At 37.4% G+C, this 13,723-nt stretch overlaps 1 protein-coding gene across 1 annotated transcript; it reads left to right on the forward strand.

Moving 5' to 3' along the window:
• Positions 1 to 4,276: 4,276 nt before the first annotated feature.
• LOC124267858 lies at positions 4,277 to 6,688 on the forward strand. The gene is made up of 6 exons (XM_046702850.1): positions 4,277 to 4,317; positions 4,656 to 4,822; positions 5,400 to 5,435; positions 5,755 to 5,931; positions 6,157 to 6,215; positions 6,590 to 6,688. The coding sequence occupies exons 2-6, from the start codon at positions 4,666 to 4,668 to the stop codon at positions 6,593 to 6,595; spliced, it is 435 nt and encodes a 144-aa protein (XP_046558806.1). The 5' UTR covers positions 4,277 to 4,317; positions 4,656 to 4,665; the 3' UTR covers positions 6,596 to 6,688.
• Positions 6,689 to 13,723: the final 7,035 nt, after the last annotated feature.

Below are 13,723 nucleotides of genomic sequence, written 5' to 3' on the forward strand. Positions count from 1 at the left end.
AAATATAAGATATTTTGACCATTACTCCAATGAACAAAGATCATAGCCTACACACCAGCAAGAACTTTACGCTCCCAAACCAAAGCACCTGCTATGTTCCCATGGTAAAAACATCCCGCTATGGGGAGGAAACATTTGCATATTCAGCCTCTAAAGACTGGACCTTCTGCCCCAGTACCTGAAAGACTGTGAATCATTGTCAGAGCTTATGACCCAACTCAACACCTTCCTGTTCAGATTTGCCTTCTCTGTGTAGCTTATCTCATCTCCTCTCGGACATGTGCGCTTAGAGCATGTAATCTCGCATTCTCGCAATCTCGACTTGTCAAATATGGCCACAAAAACACAAAATCGCGAGAATGCGACATTTCATTTTCTCGCGTTCTCGCGATCTCGCGATCTCGCGTTTTAGACGCTGTCGTTGCGCATGCGTAATATCATAAGGTCAAGGCGCATGCGCATCTTAGTAGTGCTGTGGTCATGCTTCTTTCATGCTTTTCATTTCCCAAGTAGCATTTAGCAAAATTATGACATAGCTTGAAAATGCTATGTAATTTACATACACGATGTGTAGGGTAGTGTATATAAGTACGCTCCCGTTGTTACAATTTCCTATGTACTTAAAAATCCTCAACGTGTTAAATATAATTTAACAAACGAAATTGTGAATATGAATGTCCAATAAAAGTCAAAACATGAAAGTGTCCGGAAGCTGGAAATATATTAACGTCAGTGAGTGATAAAATAGTGCTTAAAGCCGCATCAATTCGCAGCTACACCGTCAGTTATACAAATAATCACAGACCAGTGAGTTTCTCCATGATGCAATATCATATACGGCTAGCATATTCATTCAAACAAAATTCTTACAGGCCAATTTGTAGCAGTCGGCTAAAATGAGCATGTCTGATGTTTTACTCGATACCATATTCGCTACTTTAATAGATTTTCTTCCGCTCCCGCCTTACTACAAAACATCCTGCTTTATACTATTCTTTTGTCTTCAAGTTCCAAGAAATAGAAATACATTTGTATCGCTAATAGTTGTGTTCCTGTGGCAGCCATGATATGGCGGAGTTCCAATGTGTTATTAACCACAGACTACGGGTTATGAGTGAGATATCTGTTTATTTCCATATCGTGGTGGAAGAAGACACCCTGTAATAACAATAATATTTTTTATACACGACAAACATAACATAAAATCACATCTGATGAACATGTCATCATAATAAATATAGTGCATAAATGTGCCTATCAACAATCATATACAGGTATTACGCGATGCAATATAACACAGGTGACTTACGTGATCACGTGTTTACAGTGATATACAAAATGAGTGTTGACATAAAGACTTATAATAATACATAGTATAATGATTAAATAGACTGTAGATACTGTACAAAGAAACCTATCCTGTGGGTTACACGAGAATGTGTCTGCACATCCAGCAGCCGCACAGTCAACGCATGCAATAATCCCATATAAGAACAACACACTGATCAAATGTAATCTTTGTCAAGTACATACAATATACATCGTAGATGAGATATATAAATCTTACATGATACAGAAAATAGTTACCAAACAAGAACTACTAGCCAACATATTGACTGGACATATAGAAAACTACCATAAGCACATTCATACACGTTAAATGGTATATTGTGTATTGACTTTTATTTTGTTATCATGGGCATATTTATACCTATTTTGTGTAATGATTAATATTAGGGTTTAATTTACTATGTATGTAAAATTATAATGTATAATAACTAACCTTTGATTCTGACCAAACTGTCACACAGAACTGTACATGAAACACAAAGACACCCGTGAAGGTCCGGGTTAGAATGTATCTTCAGGAACTCATGTTTGTCGTAAGAGGCGACTAACGGGATCGGGTGGTCAGGTTCGCTGACTTGGTTTGCACATATCATCGGTTCCCAATCGCGCAGATCGATGCTCATGATGTTGATCACTGGATTGTCTGGTCCACACTCGATTATTTACATACCGCCGCCATAGAAACTCAACTCAATCACTCACTCACTGAAACACAAGGACAAGAGGCAGCTGAACTGACAACTAATTGCAACTTAAATGCATAAAGAAGTCGTCGTCTGCGAGACCACTATATCCTGATATAAGATAATGATGATTAGTTATTCATTTACGTACACAATATACAACCACTTAATTCACCCCTGTTACATTCCTACTTTCTTTACTTGATAAAATACTCCACAAACGTAGCCCTACTGAACATGCATGATGCATGTGAATCGAATCCTTCTACAGTGAATGTACACAGGTGCCTTAAAAAGTTCGATTAGACAAAAATTAAATGTAAATCAACATACTTCCCGCCTCCCGTGTTTTTTTTAGAAATTAATCAAACTCTGTCTATTAATTTATTGCGGCATTACCTTCACAAGCTCGGCATGGTAATATTGGAAATTACCCCCCATTCACAGCCCGGGGCACGTGCATTGCTCTAAATAAGTGAGTGAGTTTGGCTTAACACGACTTTCAACAGTATTTATCTTTCAGTTATATCACGGATTATCAGTTCGATGTAGGATGAAACCCACCAGCATAGGTTTCTGGCACGCTCAAGGGACGCAACTCCATTGCCACGACTGAGCTACCCGTGATCACAGTTCAAGATGACTGTATAGGTAATTGGTAGAAAAACGCGAGATCGCGAGATTTGTCAAGTGTCGCAATCTCGCGTTCTCGTGTTTTTGAAAATCGTTACATAGAACTGTATGGGCAATTGGTAGAAAAACGCGAGATTGCAAGAAAGCGAGATCGCGAGACTTGTCAAATGTCGCAAGCTCGCGTTCTCGCGTTCTCGTGTTTTTGAAAATCGTTACATAGAACTGTATGGGTAATTGGCACAAAAGCACAAGAACGCGAGATCGCGAGATCGCGAGAACGCGAGAAAATGAAATGTCGCATTCTCGCGTTCTCGCGATTTCGTGTTTTTGTGGCCTTATTTGAAAAGTCGAGATTGCGAGATTTGACAGCATGTACGAATGTCGCATTCTCGCGTTGTCGACTTTTGACAAAAAGTGCTATGTACCAAAAACACGAGAATGCGAGATCGCGAGAACGCGATATTTTGGCCAAATCTCGCGTTCTCGCGATCTCGCATTCTCGCACTTTTAGCATTTTAACCTTGTTTCCAAAGGTCGAGATCGCGAGAATGTCCCTTACAGTATTCCATAATTTTTACATTTCATTCCCAGTGAACCTTGATAGACATGACTGCCAGTTTATGTCTATTATTATGATGAATGACTGTTTGCATTTCTTGCGTGACATTTTCAAAATTTCTGCTATGGTATACTTCAATATTTCAATTAGACCTTATTTCGGACTGTATTACATGGTATTTCACAAAAACGTTAAAATACAAAAAGCGGTCATTGTGAAGGAAAACAAAGAGGGAAACAAAGGTTTTGACATGTTTGATAAATGTTATCTTTAAAAACCTTTGTCATTGACGTCACAGCGACTGGAATATTACCAGGATATCCAAAGCACCGTGAATCAGCAGTTTTTCCTGTGACCACAAGTTGACAAATACAAATTGGCAGTGGGAAGAATATATGAAGACACATTTTAGTTTCAGTAGTAAACCTGAAATATAACCAATAAATATATAATGTACGGAGATGTTCTCTTTCTCATTCTTAATCAATAAACTTGCCGAACATAAATTCAAGTTCACCAAGAAATTATGACAACTTTCATGTTTCTTCTCGCTGATGACATTGTATTGTTTGAATTACTAAAGCCCTTCAAAGGTAAATAAATCAAATGAAATTATATTGCAGCAATTGGAAGCCCAGTGTTAATGTAGATAAGACGTAGGGCATTAGAAAAATACTTGTACCAATATTCGCATCAGCAGTCGACATTCATGTTATTGTTTAGGTCCATTTCACTTTATCTCCTCATTGCATTTCAGTGCTCATGTTACTAAACGACCATAACTAAACTGGAAATACAATTACAAAAAAATAATACTCGTCTCATAAATAAATCAAACAGTCGCCTTAAGCACGTAACATTGGATTTTTTCGAACTTGACACATGACGCATAAATAGATAATGGGATGGTTTACTTCAAAATTTGTCTGTCGTGACGTCAGAACTGATGATTACTTACAGCCCGTAGAAAAAATAACGGGTAATAAGGAAATTATAATGTCCAGACAGGCCTATATAAGACCCTCGAATGTCTATGTCACATCACACATCCCCGGTGTTTTCTGGTGAGAATTCTTTGTTTTCTTCTCGCAGGTAAGAATGAATTTTGTTATTATTTTAAAAACTTCGCTAAACAATGGCAATGGGTGTTTCTCTGTTCTATAGTGGGATAGCCGAGTGGTTGTAAATGGGTACAATGTATGAAGCCTAATTCTGGTGTCCCCAGAACAATTGCTGGAATATTGCTAATCGCGGCGTAAAACCATACTCACACACTCTCTGTTTTATAGCGCATTATTAGTTTATCTGCACTGGGGTCATTTATGTACCACATCAAATGAAGTGAAAATATATTCTAACATTAAATACGATTCATATGTTTAAACCGCAAGACTTTGGCGATATTGAACAGAATCATGTTATTCTTGCAGAATCTGAACCATGGAATCTGTCTTGTCTCTCGCTCTACTGTGCGCATGCGCCCTTGTATGTTCCGGTGCTGTTTACGACCGGTATCCATCCTACGGCCAGTACCCGGATGTACAGTACAAGGATCAATATGTCCTAAACAACTACCCTAGCAACCATTATCCTACTGGTAAGTGATGCTGTATGAAAACTCATACTCCTTGAAGTATCGAAAGTTATCCGAATGTTATAACACGAACTTATTTACAACACTGATTGTTGATGTTAAGCCATGCCAACGGATAAAGTTTATAGAATAATACAAGGTCCTACATAGTCCACTGTGGCTAGCTTCACACCAGAAGGTACAATTCTCACATCTAGTTTGCCTGTTGCATGTGTTTCTGAAGTACAAATTAAAGGACTGCAGAGGGTTCAAATGATTACGACACATGCCTTGACACTGTAAGCTACATCATAAAGAAAGTGATCCTGAGCTGTTTTGCACTTCATACCAAATGGTGGGCGTTGAGATAACCAAGTGGTTAACACGTTGACTCGTCACGCCGAACACGGGTTCGATTACCGGGTTCGACGTGCGTACATTATCTGAAGCCCGTTTCTGGTGTCCCCTGCCGTGATATTGCTGGAATATTCCATATTGCTGAAAGCAGGTGTGAAACCACACTCACACACTTACTCTCTCACAACAAATGGAATCTGTATCTGAGGACAGACATTCTTTTAATGCTGAATATATTTTCCAGATGTGTGGGGAGGACGTTCTCAAGGACATTATAGAAGTAAGTCCTGAAACTTGATATCATTGATTATCTTGTAAACCTGAAAAGGTTTTTTTCTGTTATTGAATGATTTTGCTTATAGTGTACTGCAGGGAATTCTAATGTTCGTATTTTGTTTGCTAGGCTTTAAAGCGTAGCCCTCTTTATCCGGTAATCTTCTCTTGTAAAAGGATAAATTATCCATTAACTTTAATATTGAATGTTTGATATCAGTTTTACATATTGATCGCTAAGGACTTGTTTAACAATGTAAACAGGCTTTCATTTTAGCCATAATGCCCATTTCAAAAGATAACAATGAATGCATTTATTTGACAAGGGTACCGACGATCTGTGCCATCCTATGGAAATGGATACCCGAGTTACAGACAGACCTACCCGTCTAATGACTACCCTACCTATCCCGCACACCAACCTTCCTACCCATCAAAACACATCCCGTCCTACCCTGATCACGTGAACACCTACCCTGGACATCAAGACACCTACCAACAAGGTACTTAAGCTTGTTTAATATATGATTGATTCCAATTACCTTTTAATATCTCTGTTAACTTGTTTGACAGTAACAGAAGTTGTTACTTAGCACAACAACTTTTAAGGCATGCCTGTTTCGGTTCATGAATTTTTTACTGAGGTGTAGCGTGCAAAATAGACTAAGTTTAATAAGATATTCACTTTTTTCTTTCGGTTTATGCGTGTGCAATCTTCATATTTGTAGGTCACCGACAGGACCAGTGGGGACACAAGTCAGGCAACCAGAAATATGATTCTTACCGGGTAGGTATAAGGATACTGTGAAAATGAAACATCATGTGAAATTTAGAATTGTTGCACATATTACAACACAATCTCACAATGACATTTTTGCGACTCACAAGAGTTTCATACTTTATTGTGTACGGTTGCAGTTACTGTTATTTACTCTCGAATTCAGAATTCTAAAATATCCTGTCAGTTTAACTTCATCTTTTAGAATTTATATCATTGCATCAGTTATGCCATAATATAGCAAAAATATAGTATCGTAAAGTCTGTGAATGAAAATTGCCATCAATTGCTTGTCCGTACGTGTTAAAATGAGATCATATGTCAGAGACGTATGACACTTTATGCTGTAGAATGTCATAAAACTTTCCATTCTCTTGTTACAGGGATGAAGACATAAATGAAACGAATAAGTCATCCATCATATCCAGGCGTGAAATCCTCACTACATAATCTGCTATGTACAAGTCTTTCAAATAAATAAATTCTATCACCTGTACTTTTCCTGTTATATGTTGAAGAACTTGTTAAGGAAATGTTATTAAATGATACGAGAGATGTATTTATTAACGAACATATCAGAGATCTTGCAATAATGCTATTTGCAGATGATGTCGTGATTCTTGCCGATTCTGTTGTCCAGTTACAATGCAAGATAGATACTCTAAATGAATATTGTTTGAAATGGGGTCTTCAGATAAATATTAGTAAAACTAAAGTAATGGTTTTGAAAAATGGGGGTAAAATCTCTAAAAGTGAAAAATGGTTCCTTAATGGCCAAAAATTGGAGGTGGTGTCATATTACAAATATTTAGGTATAATATTTTCGTGTAGAAATATATTCTCCAGAGCCTGTGAAACATTATCTATGCAAGCTGAACGAGCCCTACATGTCATAAAGAAATTCATATGCAAATATAAAGAATTACCGATCCATGCATCATTTAAACTGTTTGATGGAAAAATTCAACCAATTTTGTTGTACGGCTCAGAAATATGGGGCATTAACATAAACAAGAATATTGAAAAGGTACATTCAAAGTTCTGTAAGTTCTTGTTGCGTGTTGGCTACAGAACTGCGAACAAGGTTATTTTAGCTGAATGTGGACGTTTTCCACTGTTTATTAACGCCCGATGTCGGGTTATTTCATATTGGCTAAGATTGATGAGACAACCAATTTCACGATATTCAAGATGTAGTTATGAAATGCTTAAAACACTAGATGATACCGGAGATATTAATTGGGTTTCATTCGTTAGAACTATTCTTTTTAGTCATGGCTTTGGAAATGTATGGATCGCCCAAAATGTAAGTAATACACAATATTTCATCAAATTATTCAAGCAGAGATGTAAAGACATTTATCAACAGGACTGGTATAATGAAATAACGTCATCAACCTGTGTCAACATTTATTCAGAATATAAATATTGTATTAATACAGAAATTTACCTTGCCAAAACTTCAAATGCAATAGATATCCAATGTCCATTCTGCAATTTATCACAAGAAGATGAGTACCATGTATTACTTGTATGCCCGAAATATTTAGAAATAAGAGAAACATATTTGCCTTATTTTTTCTATAACCAACCGTCGAGACATAAATTCTGTATGCTACTTCGCACAGAAAACATTGACTTGTTGTTTAAGCTAGCCCTTGTGTGGTACCACATACTTATGTTGAGAGAAAAAATGTAAATTGTGAATGGGTGTTTATGGATTTATTGATGTTCCTATAACTCGCGTATTTACAGGTTGCGCATAAATGCACTGCTATTATTGTACACATGTACTATTGGCCTCAGGGCCACATATACAAATAAATATGTCTGTCTGTCTGTCTGTCAAATAAATAAACCTTACATTGAAATGTGTCTTTGTTATGTAGTTTGTTGTGGAATTACAAGTTAGAAGATTGACTCACACCAATAGTTATACAGAAATACAGGTACAGAAATAGGTGACCCCGTGTCGCTGTCTGTTGTTAAATGAATGAGGGTTCTCACTGTAAGTATGATATGGTTCCTTTCATGTATATTTACGAAGTACAGTGTATGATATTGAGGATCTGATTAATTTACGAAATGAACGAAGCTTAGTAAAATATAGATAGTCGGTGCAAAAGAATATATGCCCATTCTTGACTATCCTCGGATTCCATTTGGTGTAGTGAGTGAGTTAGTTTAGTTTTACGCCGCACTCAGCAATATCCCAGCTATATGACGGCGGTCTGTAAATAATCGAGTCTGGTCCAGACAATCCAGTGATCAGCAGCATGAGCATCGATCTGCGCAACTGGGAACTGATGACATGTGTCAACCAAGTCAGCGAGCCTGACCACCCGATCCCGTTAGTCGCCTCTTACGACAAGCATGGGTTACTGAAGATCAATATTCTAACCCGGACCTTCACGGGTCTCCACGTGGTGTAAAGATTAAAACAGCTGAAGACTATATGAATGAACTACTGAAAAGCAACAATGACACCAGGTGTTCGAGAAAAGCACAAACATGCCATTCACACAATTTGCCTTAAAAATGAATAGTAACATTTTAACGCCCGACGCCGGACAATAGTATCCCTGCCATGCAACGGCAGCTTGTACACGTTAACAAACCAGACAATCAAGTGATCAATAAAACTAGAGTTTAAATTTGAATTACGATTACTATGTAGATGTTCTGAGATTCCGTGGCTTGCAAATAAGAAGAAACGTTTTGGAAACAGATTTGTCTCACAACACAGAAATCAAACATACTAACAATGTGTCAGAACGAGACCTCGTTCATTTCATATCTGAATGTTTTGGACTTAAACAAACGTACAAGAAGGTTGAAATGTGTGCATAAACGCTGATGCTTGATGTCTCAAGAGGCACTGTTGATACATTTGGACATGACAACAAAGCGCAAACATATAGCCTTGAAAGCAGTAGCACTAACCAAATTATGAGCAAGATCTGCAGCTGCGTGAGTATCTTTGATCTGCTGGAATATTGCTCGACATAAAGGGAATTTTAACTATGAGAAAGTAGAAATAAACGCTAATGTCACGCGGTCGTTAAGAGCTTGTCATATGGCAGTGTACAAAGTTGAACTTTGTTTTATTCGTTAAACTCTTTATGATGAGCCCGTCAGTTTGTTCTAGGAGATGTAAAACAAAACAGTCGAATCATATCATGGAGTCATAGATCTACTTGGTTTCAGTGGATGAAGTAAGCTGTTTTAATTAGCCATTTATTAAACCCCACCCCCAACACACTCACATATGGATTATTCCACTCGCAAGCGTTTTTCATGATATGCATGTGAACATGGTCGGAACATGCTATTTCTATGATGAGAAGGTAGGTTAGTTAGTCCACAATCTATAATCAATCTGAATAATAACGAGAATTATCAGTCACCCGGTGCGCCTAGTGGCTGCAAGAGTTGTATACTCCCCAGGGAGTTGAGATTGATAATACGATGTGCCATTGAGATTGGCATCGAATGATCGAGGGAAAAAATATCAGCGCCTTGAGCATGCACTAGTTGCCTGGATATGTGCGCTATATAAATATCTCCTATAATAATTTTATTCGAAATCTGGCCGATTGGTCGTCACCTACAGAAAAGACAGCCATCTTGTTAGATTCACAATCAGTGGTCAACAGAAATGCTGAATACAAATTCAGCCCTTCTATATGCCATGGAATAAAGACCCGAGAATGGCACCGCAGGCGCACCGCAAGTTCCTTACCAACATATTTTCGTCTGAGTTGGAACCACAGCTAATGATCATTTATTAATAGGTAAAACAGGTGTATTTCAATCGTTTGGATTGGTATGTTTACGTAAGCAAGTATATATCTACCAACGATCCAAATCGTTACATATTTGTTACCAAATATTAATGATTACAGTTCAGGTAATGTCAGAATGTTCTGTAACGAATGCTGCAGGCATAGAATTCGTCTTGTTAGCTTGTTGAGCTATTTGAGGACGAATCTGACGTCATCTGCAGCGACTTTCATCTGGACATGGCCAGTCGGAACAAGATATTCGCCGACTATATATCGACCATTAAGACTTATGACATTGAAAATTGTTTGCAGTCTTCACGTTGGGCATCTCAATATTAACGATGACTAAATCTGTACTGACATATACGTGTTTGTTCACACAAGAGCGTAACTACCATTATGAAAAAAGCCCGGGCTTACACATGCTTGTTGCTAAAAAGGTTGGGCAAGCCCTCAATACTATCTAAATATAAAGCTTTGCAACCAATTGGGCTTACACGAAACAAAAATTGGCTTGCTACGCGCCTGTCTGATCACGCTAGGTTCGAAATGTTCTTCGAAACACTTATCAACCGATATGCAGGTGAACGAATAGATCATGTGGCGTTCAGGAAACAAGATGGTTTGAGACGAGATTCGTGGACAAGAGCGGACAGACCTGGATGTGTAACGTAATGCCTTCTGGTTAATGACCAAATATCATGTCCATTTGCGTTACCGCTATAGCAGGAACTGGCAGCAACAGGACAAAGCACAGTGCGGTGTTTGCAAGGGGTCATTGCCAAAAGCAGCGTTGACGTTTGGTCCTAGACTGCCCATTCCCTAGACAAACGTAACATCTTTGTGACCGTTACTCCAACGAACAAAGTTCCGATTATACTAAGAAGCTTAAGAGACAAACTGATGAGAAGCTGTCCCTGATAAGATCAAACGAGCAACACACTTTGCTAGACGCTGTCAGACGCTGTGTACAAGATTGTATTGTTGCACTTGTAGGGCGCACAAATGAATTAAAAAATACTGATTTATTTTAGTTCTTGAAAGTAGTAATATGAGAAACGACAATTTTACGATTAGCGCTACATATCAGCTCTGTTGTATTCATTGTGCATCACAGTGCCTTTTCTCGTCAAAATATTAAAATTTTGAAATACATAAATTCCATAAACCAGCATATTTTGTAGTTTTGTACTTTTAAAAACAAGTTGATATGCTTTCTTTGTCTGTTGAAATGTAACCGTTTACCAATTATACATAATGTCTGTACGTAGCTTATCTCGTTTCAGGACAACGCATTCGGGAAAAACATACGGGAAGTAATATTCCTTAAAGCGTCCTGAAGGAGAATAGTGAAGAATGTCTTTGTCATTTGTGATTCTAATCTACCATGTTTGGGGCATATTTGGGGAAGACTAATAATACAATCGACAAAGACAATGTGTCAACAAGCGATTTCTTTATGAGCAGGTGCATAAGCAGTAAGTTTGTTTTCTTCGTCAAATAAGATAAACAAAAATAAACAACTGTTCCATACGAAAGAGCATTGTGCTAGTTGTCGACACATGGCGTTAATAATAATATATATGATTTATAAATATATTGTGTATATTGAAGATAATAAATTTTAGAATTGGACTCTCGTTGTAAAGGATAATGCCATTTTCACACTTCGTTTCGTGTGAAAAAGGTTGCGTTTTGACTTCAGTTTTCATCCAGTACTAGTAGTAGGATGATTGACTATTACATGTTCTCTCGTGACGTTTTCAAATGTACTGCTATGGTAAATTTAAATATATCCCAGTTACACCTTATTTCGGATCAATTATATGGTATTTCACAAAACGTTAAAATCAAGAATAAAGCAATCATTCTAAACGGAAACAGAGAGGGAAAGAAAGAGTGCTGACATGTTTTGATAAATGTGTGGTTAAAAACCTTCCTCATTGACGTCACAGCGACTGGAATATTACCAAGACATCGAGAGCACCGTGAATCAGCAGTTTGTTCCTGTGACCACACGTTGACAAATACAAATTGGCAGTGGGAAGAATATATGTTAATGGATACGGATGAAAAAGGTTATCATGTAAATGCAATGAAATCGCGAATGCTAGCGTTAGCATGGCCCCGGACGCATTAATATTAGTAGTTGTAATAGCAGAAGCAGTGAGTCACTTCAGCTTTCAAAAAAACGCCTTGTTTTGTTTTATTCTGTTTTTTATGCGTTTTGTAACAATATAAAGACACATTTCATTTTCACATAGCATGAGTGAGTGAGTTGAGATTTTAAGTCACATCGGCAATATTTCAGCCATATCGATTTTCAGTAGCAACAGTAGTAAATATGAAAGGTAAGCAATGAGTATATAATTGAAGAACTAAATGTCGGTGGAACAGTTGCGACCATCAGCTCAAGCAGATTCCACCGAGCGTCGAAGATAAAACAAAATTTGCGAATTACAACAAAGTTATAGAAATGGATCTCTGAAGCAATATATTGTCATGATTAGAGTATTACTAATATAACTTATAGTGCAGAATCAGGAACAGTGACAACATATACTAATTTCTTCTCGCAATATAAGTAGCACAGTGAGATTAGTATTTATTAGAATGATATGTCGGTATGTATAATCCTTTGGTAATTTGTGGCATATGTTCAGAGATTTTTGTTTTGAAATTGGTGTGCTACAAGGTTGTATGTTGAGACATATTCTCTCTCTCTCATTCTTAATTAATTGACGAACATACAAAAACGCAATTACGATCGGGTATTCAAGTTCACCAATACATGATTACAACTTTCAGGTTTCTTATCGCTGGTGAAATTTGTATTGTTGGCATTACTAAAGGCCCACAAAAGTAATAAATCAAATGGTGTTATATTGCAACAATTGGAAGCCCAATGTTAATGTATATAAGACTTCCGTCATTGTGTCCAGGACTGGTAGTAAACTAGTCGCATCAGTAGTCGACATTCATGTTATTGTTTAGGTCCATGTCATATTACATCTTAATGCTCTCGCTTTTAAACGACCATAACTAAACTGTAAATACATTTACAAACAGTAATACTCGTCTCATAAATAAAATGAAACAGTCGCCTTGAGCAGTTAACATTTTTGTTCATACTTGACAGATGACACAAAAATAGACCATAGGATTGCAAAATTCGCCTGTCGTGACGTCAGAGCTGATGATTATTTACAGCTCGTAGAAAAAAAACAGGTAATAAGGAAAATATGATGTCCTTGCGTCAATCAATACGCCCAGACAGGCCTATATAAGACCTTCGAATGTCTATGTCACATCATACCTACTCCTCCGGTGTTTCCTGGTGAGAATTCTTTCTTTTCTTCTCTTGGTGGTTCAAGCGTTCGATCGCACGGCGAAGACCTGGGTTCGATTCCCCACATTAGTATAATGTCTGTCCCTCTCCGTGATATTGCTGGAATATTGCTAAAAGCGGCGTAAATCCACACTCATTCACTCACTGTTTTGTAGCAAAGACAATTAGTGCACTGGTGGATTTATGTACAACATGAAATGACGTCTAATATTATATACAGTTCATACGTTTACACCGCAAGGCATTGGCAATATTTAACAGAGTTATTAAATCTCTGTTTTATAGCGCATTATTAGTTTATCTGCACTGGGGTCATTTATGTACCATTCTATCATTAAATACGGTTCATAATTTAAAACGCAAGACTTCGGCGATATTGAACA

The sequence above is a fragment of the Haliotis rubra genome, unplaced genomic scaffold (genome assembly GCF_003918875.1).
Source record: "Haliotis rubra isolate DU_JTF1 unplaced genomic scaffold, ASM391887v1 Scf1340, whole genome shotgun sequence".
NCBI classification, from domain to species: Eukaryota; Metazoa; Mollusca; class Gastropoda; order Lepetellida; family Haliotidae; genus Haliotis; species Haliotis rubra.

Bases quoted from the DNA above. Each gene is read 5' to 3' on its own strand.
- LOC124267858 (XM_046702850.1), top strand. From the start codon at position 4,666: ATGGAATCTGTCTTGTCTCTCGCTCTACTGTGCGCATGCGCCCTTGTA. The intron at 4,823-5,399 runs GTAAGTGATGCT...TATATTTTCCAG, and splicing joins TAGCAACCATTATCCTACTG to ATGTGTGGGGAGGACGTTCT. The intron at 5,932-6,156 runs GTACTTAAGCTT...TCATATTTGTAG, and splicing joins TCAAGACACCTACCAACAAG to GTCACCGACAGGACCAGTGG.